We start from the raw sequence: 23,107 nt of genomic DNA, 5'->3' as shown, positions 1-23,107 counted from the left end.
AAGATTAAGAAAGGCTTTCAGGAGTCCCTGTACCCAAAAGGAAGCAGTGAGGTGTTCAATAATCATATGAAGGGGTATGCATGTATATAAGTCACAATCTTTGTAAATATACAGGTGGTGTCACTGCTCATTACTCAAGTGTCAGGGAAAGAAAGTTAATTACCTGACGTGTTTCCAGCAGACAGAGCTCTTTTCACATTTAAAAGAGCTACCAAAGCCTTGCTTTGAATTTATTTAAAAAATAGTCCACATTTATACTCCTCAACTCTAACACTTAGATGATTTGCTCTCAAACAACATAATATTCCAGTGATTCAATTCTTTTAATTCTCCCTGAAAAATTTAGAACTGAGTGGCTGTTGATAGCCAAATAAAAGTGCAACACAATTTCTCATACAAGATACATCTCTCAAATGAAATGGTATGGTACTGAAATTTACAATGCTAGTAGTTTGAAGTAAATGCAGTAACACTTTAAAGTGGCATTACAAGATTTATTTTTACATACTTAAAATTCAAAAACTCTTCAGAGAATTCTAAAAATAGAAAATGTTTACTTTAGGAGCACTCATCTATGTTTTGGTTCAACACTAAACCATAAAAGAATCCATGAAGCATACCTAACATGTGGTTCTTAGAGTCTGCTTTGTAAATACAGTTTTCAACTGGGAAAAAATACAAACAATTCTCAATTATCAAGATTATGTTCAGATACTATCTCATGGATGATCTATAACCACCAAATTTTGTGAAATATCACACTGTTTTAGACATTTATTTATTCTGCAGCACTCGTCATTCCAATAGAATTTTGCTTGATGATAGAAATTCTCTGTAGGGCCATATTGGCTATTAAACACTTGAAATATAACTAGTATGGCTACATTTTAAATTTTATTTCATTTTAATTAATTTAAAGTTAAACAGCCATAGATGGCTAGCGGCTACCGTATTGGACAGCACAGCTCTAGCCTTTCTAACTCATGACTAAGAATGGAATTAAAGTCAAATTTCCGTGGTAGATTTGGTGAGATTTTGTCCAGATGTTCCACTGTGATGTCCCACCCTGTCAGGAGAGAGCCTGTTGTCTCACCTGCTGTGAGTTCTGTCAGCAGACAGCCTCCAGCTGTTAAGATTTTCAGGGTTTGCCTTAGTCATCCAGTCTTCACACAATGGCACGCCATTCTAGGGAAGGCACACTTCCGATGACTTATTGCAGAAGGGGCATAGACACTGGGCCATTTGGACCACCAATGAACAAGTCAGATAGGTCGTATCTTCAGGTGTGGTTTGACTGTTCCAGTAACACAAAGTGGAACACAAAGGGAGTTCCATTTCTCCCTTTGTCCAATCCTGCTTGTGCTCCCTGTTTTCCACAGGTGCTGATCACTAATAAAACCCTTGCAAACCAAACTCTCTCTCAGTACCTGCTTCTGGAGAATGTGATCATTGTCATTCTCTAAGAACTGATATGGAGTGATTTATAGAATAACTTTCAAGTGGGGGGAAAAAAAACCTCCAACAAAGTATGAATGCAAATTTATAGTATGCTGCATTTTATGTAAAATGAAAGGATAAATAACCCATGTTGCTACAAAATGACATGATTTCATTTCTTTGATGGCTGAATAGTATTCCATTGTGCATATATACCACATTTTATTTATCCAAGCACCTTGAAGATAAGCTATCTTGCTTACAGCCACCACCTGGGGCCGAAGCACATGCTCCCTAGCCACCTACCTGTAGCTACTATTACTAAAAGAAGCCCCACCTTCACCAGAAATAGGGCTGCAACACAGCTGCTGCTGCCCCATTCACCTTTGATGGGTGGAACTGGAGGTCAGTATGTTATGTGAAATAAACTAGGCATAGAAATACAAAGATGCATGTTCTTACTCATATGTGGAAGCTAAAAAATAGTTTATATCATGGAGATAAGAGAGTAGAATGATAGATACCAGAGGCTGTGGGTAGAGGTGTGGTGGGCACTGGAGGGATGAAGAGAGATTGGTCAGAACTCCTCTTGGTGATCTGAGATCAGATTCACCCAACTTGCCGCCACCACCACAGCTGACATCTACCTGTACACATCTGCAGACCAGAGGACTGGTCCATTGCAGCTACCACCAGTACCAGCACAAAGAGAGGTTTATCCTGCCACTGCTACTGCCATTGTCCACACCATGCCCACTGCCTGGGGTAAAGACATATATAGAATGAAAGTAAAGGGATATATTATTACATATTGATAAAGGGGTCAAGAAAATGTAACAATTGTAAACATACATGCACCCAATACCAGAATGCCCAGCTACATAAAGCATGTATCATTAGATCTAAAGGGAGAAATAGACCCCAGTACAATAATAGTTGGGGACTTCAACACCTCACTCTCAGCAAACAGATAATCTAGACAGAAAATGAACAAACATTGAATTTAAACTGCTCTTTAAAACAAGTGGACCTAACAGACATTGACAGAACATTTCAGCCAACAGCTACAGAAAACACATTTTTCTCATCAGCATTTTGAAAATTTTCCATTACAGACTAAATGTTAAGGCACAAAACAAGTCTCAACAAATTGAGAAAAATCAAAATTATAGCCACGTATGGTGACTCACACCTACAATCTCAGCATTTGGGGAGGCCAAGTGGGAGGATTGCTAGAGTCCAGGAGTTTGAGACTAGTCTGGGCAACATAGTGAGACCTTGTCTCTACAAATAATAAAAATATTAGCCAGCCAAGGTGGCAAATCCCTTTGGTCTCAGGTACTTGGGAGGCTGAGGTGGGAGGATCACTCATGCCTTCAAGGTTGAACTGCAGTGTGTCTGTTTTTATAACAATACCATATTGTTTTGTTTACTATATGCTTGTAATAGACTTTGAAATCAGGTACTGTAATGTCTCCAGGTTTCTTCTTTTTGTTCAGGATTGCGTTGGCTATTTGGGCTCTTTTTTGATTCCCTTCAAATGTTATAACTGTTTTTTCCAATTCTATTTAAAAAATGACATTTATAGGAATTGCATTGAATCTGTAGATTGATTAGGGCAGTTTGGTCATTTTAAGAATACTAATTATTCTGGTCCAGAGCACGAGATGTCTTTCTATTTGTTTGTGTTCTCTTCAGTTTCTTTCATCAGTATTTTGTAGTTTTCTTTGTTGAGGTCTTTAATTTCCTTGGTTAAATTTATTCTTAGGTATTTTTCGAAGCTATCATAAATGGGATTGCCTTTTTGATATTACCTCAGCTCGTTTGTTACTTGTTTATAGAAAGGCTCCTGATTTTGTATGTTGATTTTGTATCCTGCAACTCTACTGAATTTATCAGATCTAAGATTTTTGAGTTTTATTAGCTATAAGAACATGTCATCTGTGAAGAGGGACAATTTGACTTCTTGTTTCCAATTTGGATGTCTTTTTATTTCTTTCTTTTGCCTGACTGCTCTGGCTAGGACTTCCGGTACTATGTTGAATAGGAGTGGTGAAAGTGGACGTCCATGTCTTTTTCCAGTTCTTACAAGAAAGGCTGTTAGCTTTTCCCCATTTCATGTGGTATTAAGTATGGATTTGTCACATAGAGTCTTTATTATATTGAGGTATGTTCCTTTTTAACCGAGTTTGTTCAGAATTTTTATCATGAGGAGTGTTGAATTTACCAAATGCTTTCTGTATCCATTGAGGCAGTCATGTTTTTGTCTTTCATTCTATCAATGTTTGTTGATTTGCATATGTTGTATCATCTTTCTGATGTACTGTTGAATTTGGTTTGCTAGTATTTGGTTGAGGATTTTTTGTGTCTATGTTCACCAGGGATATCGATCTGTAATTTTGTTCTTGTTGCATTCTTGCCTGGTTTTGGTATAAAGGTAAGGCTGGCATGATGAATGAGATATGGAAAATTTCTTCCTCTTCAATTTTTTGGACTAGTTTGAGGAGAACTGGTGTTAATTCTTCTGTGAAAGGTTAGTAGAATTCAGCAGTGAAGCCATCCCACCCCAGGTTTTTTTGTTGTTGTTGGAAGACTTTTTATTACTGATTCAATTTTATTACTTGTTATTGGTATGTCAAGGTTTTCTATTTCTTCCTGATTCAATCTTTGTAGATTGTATGTGACCAAAATTTATCCATTTTCTCTCGGGATTCCAGATTGTTAGTGTATAGTTGTTCCTAATAGCCCCCCTGATCTTTTGTATTTATGTGGTTTCAGTTGTAATGTCTTTTTTCATTTCTGATGTTGTTTATTTGGGTCTTCTCTCATTTTTCTTTGTTGTTCTAATTAGTGGTTTATCTATTTTGTTTATCTTTTCAAAAAGCCAACTTTCTGTTTATTGTTGTTTTGTATTTTTTCAACTCTAGTTCCTTTAGATCTACTCTGATATTTATTATTTATTTCATTCTATTAAGTATAGATTTGTCTTGTTCTTGCTTTTTTAGTTCATTGAGATGGATCATTAGATTGCTTACTTGAAATCTTTGTATTTTTTTTGATATAGGTGTTTTTGCTATGAAATTTCCTCTTAGCACTGCTTTTGCTGAATCTCATAGATTTTGGTATGTTGTGTTTCAATTTTCATTTGTTTTAATATTTTTTCCCTCCTTAACCTGATGGTCATTGAAGAGCATGTTGTTAATTTCCATGTATTTTTATAGCTTCCAAAATTCCTCTTGTTACTGATTTCTAGTTTTATTCCATTGTGGTCTGATGAGATACTTGATATGATTTCATTTTTTTCTTAAGAAAGAGTCTAGGTCTGTAACCAAGGCTGGGGTGAAGTAATGTGATCATGACTCACTACAGTTCAACCTTCAAGGCTCAAGTGATCCTCCCACCTCAGCCTCCCAAGTAGCTGAGACCAAAGGCATCTGCAAAATGAAGCCAGCTACTGCTGTCTTGTTGAAGCAGCCACACAAGGTAAAAAATAAAAAGTGCTACACAATTTTTAAACTAATCATATTGTTGTTTCAATAGCTTCTATATTCATTACGAGAGAAATATTGGTAAATCTTTTTTTTTTTTGCAGTGATTTTATCATTCTCAGAATTCATCATAGATTTTTGTGGAAACTTTAGTTCTTAAACAAAACAAACTGATTGTCTCTATTCATTGAGTACATGTTTAATTTAAAGTAGAGTGCTCCCAATACAATAATAAGTAAAAAACATTCTAAATGATGAATTTAGTATATGGCACACTGATTTTTTTATGAACAATAACCACTCAAAAATGTTCTCTGTAGACTATAATCCTAGACATTCAAACAATCAATTGTAAATTTCCCTCTGGGGAGGCAAGAGAACTTATGTCACCCAAATTATTTTTCAAAACAAAATTTAGACTTTCTAAAGGAGCAGTTTGAATTTAAACAATCTCTTCAACACGTTATGAATAAACTTTCAGAAAAATTTTGCTGCTTAACAATGAGCCACTCCACAAGTGGTTCTAAGAATCAAGTTGAATAATATTACATGTAAATCTGAATCCTGCACAGCACGTACGAGAACCCCCAGGCACTTACAGTGAAATAGTAAGAATTCAGACACTATTTTCCCCAACCAAGTGACAAGGCATTTCATGCTGTGAATATCTAACACTTTGCTTTGACAACTAGGCACATACTTATATTTTCTGCCATTCTAGTCAGGAAATGGTTCAACATTGTCTCAGTTGATTTAGTGCCAACTCAAGTCAGTCTTTCGATATTTGTCCAGGTAACTGGACCAGGAACACCTGGTGATGACTTGTCACAAATTACAGTGATACTCTTTATTCTTTGAATAGTTTTGTTTGGCAGGGGTGATGTTGAACAGACAGTAGATAAACAACACAGAGATCCACTGAATTGTAACGCTAGGAATATTAAATAAACTGTTTCATTTGATACATTTCAGTAGAATAGAACCACTGAAAAGACTTTTCTCTCCGGAATTTAAAACAAATACAAAGGAAAAAAAAAAAAAAAAGATTGTAGCAGAAAACCAGAGAGAGGGACATAGATACAAAGCTTTAAATCAGGATGGATTTCTGAAAGTGGTATATAATGAAATTCAAGTCTAAGTCAAGACAAACAATTAACTGGTAGTAAACAGATTACCAGTTACCTGGAGGTGTTAGTAAAATTAAAATCAACACTGTAGCCAATACAGAATTCAGAAGATGAATTATTAAAGAAAGTATATGGAAGAAAGGATTTGTTAATCCTAACACTATTTTCAGTTCTTCAGATTTCAGACAATCTTACCACTTAGAAATTCGGAAAGGGTTTTCTTTTCCATGTTTCAACATAGACCAAATGGAATACTCCTTAAAGATACATATTTCTTACTTTCTTATTTTTTATGCTTACCTCGTATCTTTCTGATTTTCTGTTTGTTTTGGGTCTTACCCCATGTAGCTGATTTATGATTTTAGGCCAAATACAACTCCAACTGCAACCTATCACTGGGATTATAATTATGACTAGATATGTAAATATCAGTTTGTATGCTCCATTTACCTGAGTCTTTGGCTAAAATGCAGGATTCTTGTGCTTCTAAATTGAGAATTGATATTTGCTATATAAACACTGAATTCTCTTAGAATTCCAGAAATATATGGTCCTAGGAAATCAGATTTGTTTGGATCATAGTTTAGTGTAGTTGAAATACTTATAGCAAGTTGGTGAAACCAGTCATAGGGGGTCAGAATATGCCACCTGCAAATATGTCACTTTAGCATAAAGATTACTTTGAGCTGAAGATAACTGAGAAACAGAAGATGCTCCCAGTGCCTTACAAAACCCTCTCTGCCTCCCCTGCAATTTACAAAAAGTCAGGGTTAGACTTTTAATGGAGACTCTTATTAACCCAGAGGGGCAGAGGAAAAGGAACTATGTAACAAACCTTACTCAAACAAAACTTTTATCTTTATTAATTTCCACCCATATATTTTTCTTCCTATAGTTCGCTACCCCTGAAAGGCTAAATCTCTTTTCCTTTGTCTTGTTACTTCTCTATATATTTATTCTAAATGTCTTTATATTTTCTTAAGATATTATATAAGAGCTAAGTTCTAACAACCCCGAGTTACCCATCATTGAATTTCTCCTACATGTATGAATGCTGGATTTTAATTTATGTAAATTTTACCTTGAAAAATACTGATGTTGTGGGGATGTGAGGGAATGTACAGATAAAAAACAAAAATTATAGAAAGGTAGACAGTCAATAAAGCTGGATGAGGCATATGGAATGTTCATTAAATGACTGTGTTTACTTTGTTTATATTAAAAACCAAACAAACAAAGTTAAAAACTACCTCCTTGTATTTTGGGTTGTTCTAAATTACTTCTTTACAGCTTATCACCCTTAAATTGGTGAATAAAACAAAGTTCTTAAATTGAAAAAAGTTAGTTTTAGATTAGTCCCTCTAATAACCATTTCCTATGATTTGGATGTGGACCCCACAGGTCATGTGTTGGAAACACATGAAACACATGTTCAACCATGTTGAAAGGTGCGAGCTTTTAGAGGCGATTGGATCATAAAGTGTTCTCACGCATGTATTAATGTTGTTATCATGAGAGTAGGCTCGTTATTTTGAGGGGCATGCTATAAAATGAGTTTGGCCCTTTCTTGCTCTCATGGATGCTCACTCTCTCACCATTCTGCCTTCCACCACCGAATGAACTGATTAAAGCCCTTGCCAGATGTGAGCCCCTTGACCTTGGACGGACCAGCCTCCTGAACTGTAAGAAACAAATATCTGCTTTTAAAAAATTGCTCAGTTTCAGGTACTCCATGATAGCAACACAGAATGGACTAAGAAAATTGAAACCAGAAGTGTGGTTTTTGCTATAACAAATTCCTAGAAACATGGAAGCAGCTTTGGAAATGGATAATGGGTAGAGGCTGGAAGAACTTAAAAGGAACAGGCCAGAAAAAGCCTAAATCGTTGTAAGCAAATCTAGGATTATTAACAGCAATTCTGGTGAGGTCTTTAAAAAAAAGACAAGAGCTGTAGGGAAGCCTGTATCTTCCTAAATATTACTTAAATGGTCATGACCAGAATGTTAATAGAAAGATGGACAGTAACAGCCATTCTGATAAAGTGTCAGGCAGAAATGAGGAACAATGTACTGGAAACTGAAGTAAATAAAGGACATCGTTGTTACAAAGTGACAACGGATTTGACTGAATTGTGTCCATGACCTAGGGCTTTATGGAAGGTAGAATTTAAAAACAATAAACTAAGTTATCTGGCAGAAGAATATATCTAAGCAGCAAAGTGTTCAAGGTGCTATGTGGCTTCTTTTGACTGTTTACAGTAAAATGAAAGAAGTGAAAAATGTTTTTAAATGGAATTTTTAATTAAAAGAGAAGTAGAACAGAAAAATTTGGAAAATTGCAACCTTGTCATGTAAAGAATGAAAAAGTATGTTTACGAGAAGAAAGTAAGGGTGCTGCTGTTTGATAAGAACATTAGCATGGATAAAAAGAAGCCAGACGCTATTTGTTAAGGTGATGGCAGAATAAAACCATTTCAGAGATTCTATACATACTAAACTTGCAGCCATTTTAGGAAGTTTAGATTATTTTAGAATAAAAAGTAGAAAAAAAGCATGTTGAAACTTCTTACAACTCTGACCAACACTTGCTACCCATGACTGAATTCTGCATTTATGAAATGACCGGGGGCAAGAAAATGCTGAGTAATGGTGCCAACTGAACAACTTATCAGCTTAAGATAGAGCACTCATACAGAGCCTCTCTCTGGTAGCACTGCAGCCCATTGACTTGCCACAGTGAGTTAACTGCCAAACGCAGCTTCCTGAAGCTGAGCAATTACAATGCAGAACAGTGAGTGTATTTGCAAATGAGAGAGCTGACTGGTGTTTTGGGTGATGTCTAGAAATTGTAGATAGATGCCTACTAATTCTAATTTAAAATTGTAATGCTAAGACATGGGACTGCACAAAGTACAGATCAGTGAGATCTCGGAGTAATTTTACATGGATTATTAAAGGAATACTTTTGTAGCATATAGAAGAAAAATCAATAATCAGTAGATGCAACAAAATTCATAGGTTATAATTCTCATATGTGATTCAATTTGCTTCCTTCTTGGAAAAAGGTGCTAATTAATTGGTAAAGTTAACAATGAGAGAATAGGCAGCTGGATTTGAGTAAGAGAACTAGTAAATTCTTTTGTGATCTTTTTGGGGGAAAAATATTGGCAGAACACATTAATAATTACATACTTTTTGGATCAGTTTAATTATTGACTGAAGGGTCATGGTTAATGGGTCAGTATCACCCTGGAAGAAGATTCAAAGAGCTTTTTTCTCAGCCAAGTTGAATGAACAGAATATTCGTCAATGACACATTGGACAGAAATTCAATGATGCGGTGAGCATCTGCCAAAATCACAGTTGTTTTCTCTCTTCCACATGATCCCTACTAGCATGAACACAGCTATCTAGCAAAAAGAAAGATATTTGCTGCAAAGTAGCCATCTCTATACTTCCAGTGATGGCCAAAACAATGAGATCCCTTCTCTTAAGACAGCCAGAAAAGCATATTAAATCCATTCTTCTCTAGCATCTTTTCTTACTACTTTACTCACCTAACTTGATCATGGGTACCTCTAGACCCAGGACTGAAAGTTATTACAGCTGCACCAAAGCAGCAGACATTTCATGCTCCTGGGTATTTGTACACGCCATTGGCTTACCTGGAGTGCCTACCACTCCTGGTGTTAATTTGTCTTATCAGTCAATCCACAATAAAACATAAAATACATTTCTATCTGTTCATACTGTAATTTGTTGAGATAAAAATACATTATAGTATAAATCCAATTTATACCAACAAATTGATAGTCTATAATTTTGAGAATATGAAAAATAAATTGCTTTTTTAAAAAATAAGATGGGATGATAAGAATTATTTGACATCACTATTCCCGATAGGTAGCATTTACTTATAAATTGCAAACTTGTAATGCTAACTTACAAGTATAATAATGATGAACAACAAACTTACCAACACTTGGGTAACCAGGCGTAGAAGGGTCTCCTCCCGGATTCAGTGACACCATGAAGGTATCATGGCTAGGATTCACAGTCTTTGGCAAATCACAAGGATCAATATACAGAAGAACACCTCCAAATCCAGCCTTTTCCAATAAGGAAAGCTAAAAGAGGGAAGCAAGCTATTAAAAATATTATCATGCACAGTAAAAGTTCATATTGTGCCATTTTGCCAATGTGGCTATGATAAGATGATTCTTTTTCCTGTTTTTGTTTTTTTCTTTTAAAATAAGCAGATATTTCAGATTTCTATCAAGCCCAGAAGATTTTTCTACTGGCCTTTTTCCCCCCTCTTTTCTATTTCTCCTGTTTTTCTCTATCTCTACCAGCATTGCTATAATGTCTATATTTTATTTCAATTGTCTATTCATGGAATTCCTCACTGTCTGATTCTTTACTAAGTGGATTTTAACTTTCTACTTCTTTGGATTAATAGAGGATCTACCACACACAAGGTTCTTCTTTTGAAAGAAGAGTTGTCGTGACCATTATGCCTTTCCCTAAAGCAGAAATCACCTGAAGTACTGTAACATATTTTTTTTTCCAGTGTTGAGCCTGTCACACCAGTCATTAAAATGTTGAAATACTGTCACACTGTTTAGAAAATAGCCACTGTCGTGAACCTCCTGACAGCTCCCGGTATACTAGTCATCTTGGTCTCTGCCTGGAGGTACCAGCCAGATCTCCCAGATATAGCAACTGAAAAATTTACATGTAACCTTATGGGGGTCTCCTTATGAAAGATCAGCCCTTGTCCTGCCCCTGTCATTAAATGTTTTGAAAATAGACCGTGTCATTTGAGACATATTTAATGTAAAGATTCTTCTCTGTTCTGTGGTAAGTACACAATAGATAAGTATGATGGAACGGACGAACTTGACAATATACCGAGTTTCTTTTTATTTTAACTCTTTAAATTGATTTTTTTTTGTAAAGATCTTATTCATTTTAGTCATGTTAGTATGATCTACCTGATACGAAAGCAATAATCATGATTTGCTAATTCTATTAGTTTTTCATGAGAGAGGAAAAGTAATTAGAGAACATAGAGATAATAAAGAGAATATGACTAAAGGTCATATTCAATACAGGCAGTCACTGCTCATTGTGTGACTTTAGTTAACACCCATACTTCACACCCCAGTTACTGCTTATGTTGCTTATTGACTTTTGCAGTGGAGTAAGCAAGGCAGCACCCACTCGCTGAGGACAGGGATTGTGCTTAACTTCTCTATCATTGTACACCTTGCACTTAGCAGGTTTTCAAGAGTATTGCTAAATGAGAGAATGAATGAGACAGATGCAGGCTAGGCACAACAACTATTTTTATTTTTATTTTTTGAAACACAGTCTCGCTCTGCCGCCCACGCTGGATTGCAATGGTGCAATCTTGACTCACCACAACCTCCACCTCCCAAGTTGAAGTCATTCTCCTGCCTCAGACTCCCAAGTAGCTGGGATTACAGGCGTGCACTACCATGCATGGCTAATTTTTGTATTGTTAGTAGATACGGGCTTTCACCATGTTGGCCAGGCTGGTCTCAAATTCCTGACCCCAAATGATACTCCCGCCTCAGCCTCCCAAAGGGCTGGGATTACAGGTGTGAGCCACTGTGCCCTGCCCAGCAATTCTTAAAGAAAGGAGAGCCCCAAGAAAATATTTGGGAAGCCCTCCTATTAGGAAAAATAAAACATAATTGCATATATAGCATGATTTTAAAACAATGTGCCAAAAATAGAAACAGATATAGAATTTAAGTATGCCACAATAATGCCATTTTTTTCTAGTCCTTTAAAAATCTTCTTCCAATTTTTGGTGTAATGAACAGCATACATTGCTTTTATGATTAAATAAACTAACATTGAGAACCTAAGTAAAACAGAAATGACTCAGTTGTCTTCTATAACAACCACTCATATCAGACTTTTGTTATTATTTTCCTCTCAGTGTTTTAGTAGAAAGGAGGGAAGATATTAAGGAAAAATGGGGAATGAGAAACGGAAAAGGAGCAAAGAATGTGTGAATGACATTTAAGATGTACTCTTCAAATCCTCACCCCCACCCATGTGGGGGAGGGGAATTTTAATGTTTACATGCAGAAATAGCTATTCTTGAAAAGAATAATCAATTGAATGATTTTGAATGTTTGCTTACTATAGAATAATATATAAAATATAATAGACTATAACTCAGCAATTAAAAGGGAAACATGGATGAATCTCAAAAGCATCATGCTAAATGAAAGAAGCCAGATTAAGAAAGCTGCTTCCTGTATAATTCCATGTTCATGACATTCTTGAAAAGTTGAAACCCTAAGAACAGAAATCAGATCAGTGATTGTTAGAGAGCGGTTGGGGAGAGTGATTTAATTACAAAGGTGAGGAGGCAATTTTGAGGGTGATGGAAATATTCTGTATCTTGATTGTAGTGGTTGTCACATTCATCATATATCATACACACATCACCTTAAAATGGTAGATTTTACTGTATGTAAAATATCCCTCAATAAACAAGAAAAAAATCTGTAAATAAATGAATGTACCTACTGCAAAATGTTAAGAGTGGCATTCTGTAGATGGGAATAGTACTTGTTCATTTTTATATCTTCTTTCAGTATTCTGTATAACTTTTTAAATAAATAAAAATTAATAAAAGTTTTTTGAGGGAAACAAATAAAAAAAAACTTCCCTGGACAGCAAGTTTCTAAATATTAAAAAATTACCTTTTATTACTAAAGCAATTCGTGATCATTACAGAGAAAAACATGTAGGCAAAGGAAAAAAAAAGTCCCATTATTTTATCTGTCAAGAAATAGTTAATGTTAACTTGTTGGGGTGTCTAGACCCTTTTACTTGGGTTTATGAACATACATACATACACTAACAAAGTAAAACCACATCATAAATGCTTCTTTGCAATCTCTTTTCATTTGCTTATCAGTATATAATAAACATTTGTCTATGTTGATAAATACAATTTTATATAATTTAAATCACCATATACTGTTAAATATACATATATATAATATAAATACTACTATATAGACAGGCATAAATATTATTTAACCAATCCCTGACTGTTGGTCATATAACAATTGTTAATTGTTAATTTGTTAATTACAATAATTTTAAACTCTTTAATTTCTAATTTTTCAATATTATATGCAATAAACATGCTTGTAGCAAAATCTCTGCAAAAATATCTATTTTCATGAAATAAATTTCCACAGGTGGAATTCCCAGGTCAAATCATTCATTTTTATGATTTTTGATAAGCTATTTTCCCTTTAGAGGAGCTAATAAGTTATAGTCTTACTAGCTATATATGGTTTTGCTTCCCTTCACTCTCACCAACAATTATTTCTTTTTAAGCAATATTTACCAAGGTACCCAAAAATAATTTGCCAAAAACACATGCTTTAATTACAAGTCAAGTTAAACCTATTTCTGTATGATTCTGGCTATTTGCATATTTTTTTGAGAATTACTTGCTTGTGAAAAACTATTTTTAAGATTTCTGGCCACTTATCCATCTACAACAACATATTGGTTGTCACTTTTTTGAAAGTAAAACATTGGAATTGGGATATGGAGAGAAGTAGGACAAGGTCTGTGAACATCTAAGGAAGTTCAGTTTACCAGCGGGATGGCCAAAAATTCCCTTCTTGAGTGCTACCTCCAATTAACTGGGAAAGAACAGCTGTCTAGGGAGGGATTGTGAGGCCAGGTTCAGGATCATTGCAAAAGTGGTTCTATGAGTGATGCTTCCACAAGCAGAAGAAAGGGATGTGGGAATCCACATTTTCTTTGTCTTTTTGTTGTTGTTGTTGTTGTTGTTAATGTGCTAATCCTCCTTTAGTGGGATAGTCAAAATTACCTCAAAAATTCCTTCTGTAAAGGTAAGTACAATAACTATTTGACTGTTTAATGTTCATGAAACCTAGTGTTTTAGATCTAAGTCAAAAAGAATATGCTAGAATGGCCAGTTGTGTCTCTTCTGAGTATATTTGGTAATATGTTTTGACCCCTTTTATAATCAATATAGAACATGAATTTGTCTATAGCTGATGGCCTGTAATGAAGCAACAGGGTATAATCATACACTATTTTTGGCTAGAGTTGATTACTCACCCACAGCCCTGAAGGAATAGAGCCCAATATGTGATTTAGCTCCCTCTTCCATTGTCTGCCTGCAATGGTTTGACCTGAGGTAGAAACACCTGTTCAATGTTGTCAAATTTGGTCCCTGGCACCATCTGTCACTGGCCATCTTAGAGCTCTTCATTTAGAAATAAAGACACTTAATTTCAGAAATTATCTATTTTTGGATTTCCAGTGAAGTTGGCAAAAAAAAAAAAAAAAAAAAAAAAAAAAAAAAAAAAAAAAGACAATGCCTAAACCAAACCAAATGAGAAGTGTTCCTCTGCATTGTTAACTACATTTTGAACATACTGAGGTTGGGGTTGTCTAAAATGTTTAGAAAAAATATGCTACTCTGGAAGGATTGTATTTTTAAAAATACATTCAAAGACAAGCCTGCATAAAAGGGGTGAAGCCTACTGTCTCTGGGATATCTGCTTCAGCTGGTGGAAGATTGTCCCTTGGCACACGCAAAAGTATTTAGTCCTGCTCACTACCTCTTATGGTTTGAGATAGCTTACGATATAGAATGATGACTACATGGAGGTCTAATTCCTGAAAAATGGGGTCAAGTCTTAGGCCAAGATTTCCTGACGTTGAACTTCAACTATCCCTGACTTCTCTCTCTCAAATATCTATATGTGATAGGCTGGGGGGTCCTTTGCCATGCTCAACCACGTAACCACCTTGCTCAGGGTTTAGAAACTATGAGCCTTTTGACGGAAACTGTGTACAAAAAAGGAGCAGACAGTCAGAGAAAATGTAGATGAGGGTGGGTGAAAGAGGGAATACTGTGCACAGACTCCAGGTTCCACTGTACTCCTTTTACTTGAACTGGGTAAGATTTTCCTCCCTTTCTTTGACAAGGCTTCTGTTACTTGAAAATATATCAATCATAACCAAGAGAGGTAAAAAATCATTATGGAAAACAATTCAGAAATTTGGTTCCAACCTTGACACTAAATAGCTATGTGACAACTTATATAAATTTTCTATGCCTTGGTTTCATCATCCACAGAATGCAAAGATTGAATTATATTGTTCCCAAAGATCCTTTCTGCTCTAAATGCAAAACCATGTCGTCTAACCCAATGATTTTGTTAAATGTTTATAAAGACACACTAACTGCATTTTAAAATATAGGGCCATATATGAAATCTACTTTTAAACTATTGGTGAGGAATATATTCTCCCCCAAACTCACCAAAATTTCTATTGTTAAAAAAACCTTAAAATAGTGTTATGATGTGGTTTATGAGAATATATAGTATGAATATTTTAATTTTGCATTTAACTTCTTTTAGCCACAATATAAAGAAAACTGAAATATTTAGAATCTACACATTAAAATTCTTCTGAGTAAATAAACTATTCCTTTCTTCCTTTTCAGCTCTAACTTAATATTATACTAGAAAATGCTAATTTTATTTTTCAAAACTATTTCACAGTATTTATAGCCTAAAATATGCTGCTGCATGTATATGACAATTGCATAATCATGTAGGGTTAAATGAACACTGTTTACACAGCTTTCAACATTCTGTTTATAGTGCGAATATTTCTACCCTAAAAGTTCTTCAAAAAGTATTTTATTCCCAGGAGAGAAGTTAAATATTACATAAATTTATTAACATTTTTATTCAAAATGTCCATTACTGATAATTACTAATCCTTCCATAGTTAATTATTTTTCCTTAAAAATATACATATATATTTCAAATTACATTTTCAATGAATATAGGTATCATTAAACAAACCTCCTTTACATATGCCTCCACCCTCTCTTATTTAGCTCAAAGAAACACTAAGTGCTTAACTCAATGTAATCCTTGTCCAGGTTTTCATAGGTGCTAACATCCCAACATGAGCAACATAGGCACCTGATATAGGGTGCTAGACTAGCAACTGAGAAATAGTCCATAGTCATCCTGTGACACTTTTCAGTTTCTATACACAAGGTCAGTCAACTCCCATCAAGCTACATTATAGCTCCATCACCAACAATAACAAAGAATGCATCATTGGAAGTATTTGTATGCCCACAGTGCACCAAGTGAAAGTGTATTTTGTTTTTCTCCCCAGCAAGTAGAAAGGATTTGGTAGGTAACTTCAGTAGCACTAGATTGTGACTGGCTTGAAGCAGAAACTTTATAGCTTCATGTTTTCTACCCAATGCCTCATAGAGTGCCTAGCACAAAATAATATTTCTATTGTTGTCGAGTTGATGAATAAATTATGATATGTATCCAGTAACGAATGAATGAAAAAAATAATGTATATGGTACAAGTGTATTACATGAATGCTATTTTGCTTGACTGCTAACACCTACTGGCAAGAAAACTTATACAACATATTTTGTTGTGGCATCTGATCTAACTATATATAATATATAGTTAGATATATATAGTTAGATATATAGTTAGATATATATAATTACATATATAGTTAGAACTATATATACATATTATACTAGAAAATGCTAATTTTACTTTTCAAAACTATTTCACAGTATGTATAGCCTCTCTCTCTCTTTCATATATATATATAGTTAGAATGTGAAGGTAAGTATTAAGCCAGCTTGTTCTTGAAATTTGATACACAATACATTTAATTAAATGTGCTATGCTCTCTCTTTATCCTTCTGTAAAAATATATAATTAAAAATAGGTTTATTTTATTTTGATTTTTGTTTTGTTTTGTTATCTAAGAGTAGAGATGAAGAAAGTGGCGGAGACTAGCCCAATGAAGTATGAATGCGTAATTTTATCTTGCAGACATATTTTTATAAATAAAATATTTTTGGCCAACTGCAAGGTGGCTGATTCCATATTTCTTGCAGGGCACCATACTAACACATTCTTTTGATGTATAGTATATAAACCTATAGGTCCTATGAATTGCCAAATAATCAGCTCTGAAATAAACAGTACTAGCAATATATGGGCAGGACATGGCAGTAACATTTTGTTATTCAAGGAAAATTAATGCCAGGAAAGTAAGAGAGAAAGGACACTTTTCACTTTTCTTTTTATATGTATATATATTTTTGAGACAAAGTCTCGCTCTGTTGCACAGGCTGGAGTGCAGTGGCACAATCTTGGCTTACGGCAGCCTCCGCCTCCCGGGTTCAAACAATTCTCCTGCCTCAGCCTTCCAAGCAGCTGGAACTACAGGTGCGCCACCACTCCCGGCTAATTTTTTATTTTTAGTAGACACGTGGTTTTACCATGTTAGCCAGGATGGTCTTGATCTCCTGACCTCATGATCCGCTTGCCTCGGCCTCCCAAAGTGCTGGGATTACAGGTGTGAGCCACCATGCCCGACCCACTTTTCTGATTCCTACTACCCAACTTCTCTTCTTATTAACCTCTATTGTTGCTTTTAACCAAAACATATTTTCTCGTCCAGAAGGAGGATGCTGCTATTGTCATTTGGGCAGTCTACTTATTCACAGTGTCTAGCAAGGGAATAGTAGTTGAATTCCACTGGTAGGATTTCATCCATTCACAGATGCTCCTAAATTGTCTACTCATCCTTTTGAGCCACTAAAATGTTATCTTGATCTTTTTACTTTTACTGGTCAGAATATATGGCATCCTGAACTACCACCTGGATATCAAGAACCAAAGGAAAAAGCTTGTATTTTTTTTCTCCTATCATTTAGCTTCTTCAAAACATTGGTCCAGCATGAGGAATGTTCACCTGGCCTCTATTGCTAGAAAAGCTTTCTGAATCTTCGTGTAGATAAGAAGAGTGAATACGTAAAAAAAACAAGACCTTAGTTTTACGGAAACATTTAAGTCTCACTGTTACGGACTGAATTGTGTTCCCTCAAAATGCATATGTTGAAGTCCTAACCTCTAGTATATTTCGGAACATGACTGTATTTGGAAATAGGACCTTTACAGAAGTAATTAAGGTTAAATGAGGTCGAATGGGTGGGCCCCAACGCAATATGACTCAGGTACTCAGAAGCAAAAGAAGAGACAACAGAGATGCGTTGGCACAGAATCAAAAGGCCATACGAGGACACACTGAGCCTAGAAGAAAGACCTTAGGAGAAACCAAACCTATCAGCCTTTGATCTTGGACTTGACTCCAAACTGTGAGGAAATAATTTTTTTGTAGTTTAAGTCGCCTAGTCTATGGTATTTTGCTATAGCAGCCCTAGAAACTAATAAACCCACATAAGGCAAATATCTGCCAAACTATACAAAGATTTGGAAACATTATTGTGGTTACAGTCTAGGTCTTTGAGTCAACTTTAGGTCGAATTATCAAGTACTTAACTGTGTATCGCCTATGTGCCAGGCACTATCTCTTATTTGTTGATTTTTACTTAGATCATTTGATATAAGCTATTATAGTTCTCTTTATCCAGTCACTGAAATTGTGCTTCATGAAGGTTAAGGAAATGGCCCAGGGTCAGAGCTAATAAGTGGTAATGGCAGGAATCAAACTTGAGTTTTCCGAATTCAAGTCTGGTAATCTTTTCACTAAAGTTATGTCTTTCCTTTTAATTATACATCCATCCTTTACAAATAGACTGGCTAAAGGGTGAATTTATAAAGCACATCAGATGCTTCTTACTGTGACCTGCTTTCTAAGAAGACACTGAAATCAATACTGTGAGAGTTATACGTCTGTTTATTTACATTGTTAAAAAAAAAAAAAAAAAAGACCTGGATTTTTGCAAAGCCCTGTCATGGGGATTAATGTGTATAGAAACAATAGGTTGGGACATTTTAGATTAAAATTTCATAAATATAATCACATAAAAATAAACTTAAAAAACATGAACCTGATATCTCATAGTACATTCTTATTTATTCAAATTAAATAGGTCTGGCATATGTGAAAAATAAAAATATTGGACACATAATATATAATCACTTCTAAAGCAGATATTTTTACTTCTGAAGCTCAAATATTATGTTATCCTTTCTTTTACAGACTGTTTTTCTATTAATAGATTTGCCATCTGGCCCTTTACTTATGTATTGTGTTGTAAGAATGTCACTAAAAACGCTTGTAAGATTCCATTATATTTCAGAAATATACTCATTTTCCTTTGTTAGTTAAAAAAAAAAAGACTATTATGATTAAGGAAAATTCACTGTAATCAGACTGAGTATATCCAAGGCATAATCACATCATTCTTCTTCGAATTCACTGAACACCTTTAATTGGGATTTCAAATTGCTTTACTTGATGTATCTAAATTTATTTAAATAATTCTAGCAAGATTAATAAGAAGCAATGACCTCCTGCTTTTGTAAAGGAAAAAAAGAAACTTGAAGTTATTTAGAAAGTTAGGGCTGCTGCAGAGTTCTGAATATAATCTTCAGCTTTCATCATAATTCAGGAAGGAGGAAGGAAGGAAGGAAGGAAGGAAGGAAGGAAGGAAGGAAGGAAGGAAGGAAGGAAGGGAGGGAGGGAGGGAGGGAGGGAGGGGGGGGAGGGAGGAAGGGAGGAAGGGAAGAAGGGAGGAAAGAGTGGGGGTAAGGGAGGAAGGAAGGGAGCATTTCCTGTTTCATAAGATATACTGATTCCACCTTAAACTAATTTTCCATTGTGGCCTCATTATAACACTGTGAAATTATTCTTATTTTACAAATGAAGCAACCATGATGTAAGGATCACAAGATCAAGACCACATAGATAATAGATTTCAGACTGGAAATGAATGGACAGAAATGTGTCTTCATATGGTATTTTCCTGTACTTTTCCCCCAATAAGTCACATTGCTTCCAAATAATGAAAAATAACAATGCAACTTTATAGATTTCTTTTTAAAATTCATATAATGATATTTGGCAATTTTTGCAATGGTCGTGGCGTGGAAGAAGCCCAATCTTAAAAAAAAAAAAAAATCCATGTTCTAGATTGAGTATATTATTCCAGAGTGGGGACCAGAAAGTATTTTCCTAATTTCTTTTATTTTCAGAAAGAAGTATCCAAGGAACTGAAAACACAGTGGCACAGGGTCTTTCCCCTGTTAAGGTGGTTTATGAACTGAAAAGAATAAAGAGCATTCATCTTTAATAAGTTTCCTAACATGATTCCACTCCTCACAGCCAATATTGGGGGGAAAACATACAAACCTTATTAGTAAATATATTGTTAATATTATCAACTGCATGTACTTTTTTTTCATCTGTAGACATGCTGCTGCTTTTGAACTAAACAAATTATATTCAAAAGGAACAGAAAATAATATTAGCACTATATGTTAGAAATTAAGTCATAAAGACAGTAAGTTTCTGATTTACCAACTTACTATTTATTTTTAGTGCTTATGTATGTAATTGTATGAGACAGAGAGGAAGAGATTGGGGTGAGGAGATAAAAAATGACCCCATATAGTGACATCCATGAACCTCTGGGATTATAGATTTTTTTTCATTGAATAAGCAAGACCAAATAAAAAGTATAGAGTTCTTCATCATTTAGTCTGTGAAAATTTACTATATTTAAATTTTTTATTAAGCTACCAATATTCTTAACTAAGAGTATATATAATAAAGACATAATAAATGGGAGAGAAACTCATAGAGAATAACTAATAAGAATAAAATATCTCTAAAGGTAATACAATACCAGAAATTAGCTATTGGTTAGGTTTAGTGACATACATAATTTTCTGATTTGTCAATGTGTATAAGAATCAACATGTAATACTTCTATTTTTACTGCCTTCAAAATTGTCTTTATAACTGAAATACTAAACTGAGCCTCCAATTTTCTTATATATAAAAGAAAAAAATGGTGACTAAATGTATATTTGATGTTCAATGTCTTTGCAATTTATAGCATTATGAATCATCCTATGAAGATAAAGAAAACAATAAAGTCAGCTTTTGGCAGTATTTGCTTTAAATAAATGTTTATAGATAATTCTTCTTCAAGGCTGGTGTGTATAAAAGGAATGTATGAGGAAAAAAATCAAATGAATATTATCATTAAAGGCATATGTCAAATCACTTTTGAAATTTTATCATAAAAACTTCAAATCTTACACTGTTTGCAAGTTCCATACGATATTATAAGCTACTAGTAGTACGTTGTGAGTTTGTCTAATTGTTTTTCTTTTGTTTGGCCTGCCAGCAACATTAGCAGATGAAAAAACACTGGACTAAAAATAAGGGTCTTGTCCTGAACCAGCCATTAGGAGAGACAAGCAGGGCATGACACTGGAAAGCTCTGAAGTTCATTCATAAAAATGGATGACATTTGCCCTGCCAAACACACAAACTGACTAGCAGATCCAAAGGAGGTAATATGTTACCTTTAGATTTTCAGAAGCTACATAACATGCAAGTTATTTTTTCCTCCTTATTTTATTATTAATCAATGTATTTATGTTGGTGGTTATGATAAAGAAGAGGAAGGGGGAAACAAGATTGAGAATTGAGGGTATGTGATTTCTTTGCATTTGTCTAAGTTGGGGAGAAGTGTGTCAGGGAAGCTGAAAAAAACAGTTATCCTGAAAAAAAAAGTTTCTTGATATAAAAATAACAAAATTGCATGAGTTTATTTTCTAAAGTCAATATTCATATAACTTTAAGCTGCTCTTCTGTTGTCATTCATATATTACCAGGCTTAGTTTTTCATTGTTTGTTAGATTGGAAGAACCATGAGTCCTAAGGTCTTCCAGTTCTTCTGTAATTTTTTTTAAACCACATTATTTTCTTTTTACACTTTTATAATTTATTGCTTGTCTTTTAAAGATAGGATAATGGGCTGGGTGCAGTGGCTCATGCCTGTGATCCCAGGACTTTGGTAGGCCAAGGCAGGTGGATTACCTGAGGTCAGGAGTTTGAGACCTGCCTGGCCAACATGGTAAAACCTTGTCTCTACTAAAAATACAAAAATTAGCTGGGCATGGTGGTGTGAGCCTGTAATCCCAGCTACTCAGGGGGCTGAGGTAGGAGAATCACTTGAACCCGGGAGGCGGAGGTTACTGTGAGTTGAGATTGTGCCATTCCACTCCAGACTGGGCCGTCTCAAAAAAAGAAAAAAAAAAAAGATAAATGGTTTATTAAATTTTCCTTAAAAATCAGGGAAATAACTTTGTTACTTTATTATTCATTTTTCTTCATTAAAAAAGAAGTGATCTACTTCACAGAGATGTAATTTCTCAACCCCTCTTGAAATTAACGTATTTAATTGTATAATTATATAGGATGCGGGCAGACACAAACAGCTAAGGGATATTTTCACTCCTAGGCATGCTCAAGGATTCATATATATGCCCACGAATTATTGCCAGCTTCTTTTATCAGGGAGCAAATCGGATGCCTAGTTCATGTACAGAATTCAATTAAGAACAGAAAGAATTTCACTAATTAGAAAGTTTTATGTTGGCAAAGAAGGGTCAGAGTGCATATCACTTGTCCGTATAGTTTATAGATTACCAGTTGCCTTTGCAATCCTGTCAGGCAGAAATTGATAAAATCTTTTAACAGTACAAACCCATCAGAGGTCAAAGTTAGAGATTCCACTTCCCTAGTCCAGAAAGGCATCCCTATTCCATCTGGGGTGAATAAATAAGTTACCCACATGTATATTGTCATTCAAATGCTAGATATTATTTAAAGAGATAAGACAACAAAAGTCCATTCTGACTCTAACTTACCTTTTGAACAAGACATTCACTGTTAAACCCACATGCTACATTTCTCATCACAGACATCTAACGGTTTAGAGTTCCGAGTATTATTTCAATGGACTGTATCCCAGGTGACTTAGGCATCTACCACAAGTCCCTCCGCACCCTCAATCCCCCACCTCCTTTCCATTGCTTTGATACTGTATTAAGACAGGATGCTAGGAAGAGAACACACCCAGTTTAACGTCTGAATGCACAGAAATGATGAAAACAGATACT

The 23,107-nt window shown here is 34.9% G+C and overlaps 1 protein-coding gene across 8 annotated transcripts in view; it reads right to left on the bottom strand.

The window, feature by feature from the left end:
- NAALADL2 (N-acetylated alpha-linked acidic dipeptidase like 2) overlaps positions 1–23,107 on the bottom strand; it is a 1,467,871-nt gene that overhangs the window by 494,066 nt on the left and 950,698 nt on the right. For all 8 annotated transcript variants that reach the window (XM_065540193.2, XM_074031421.1, XM_065540194.2 and 5 more), the window contains one exon: positions 10,029–10,179. In XM_065540193.2, the coding sequence (XP_065396265.1) occupies positions 10,029–10,179 (151 nt within the window). The remainder of the gene's footprint in view (positions 1–10,028; positions 10,180–23,107) is intronic.

This window comes from Macaca fascicularis, chromosome 2 (assembly GCF_037993035.2).
Source record: "Macaca fascicularis isolate 582-1 chromosome 2, T2T-MFA8v1.1".
Lineage (NCBI taxonomy): Eukaryota > Metazoa > Chordata > Mammalia > Primates > Cercopithecidae > Macaca > Macaca fascicularis.
This window is presented reverse-complemented; position numbering and strand designations above follow the sequence as displayed.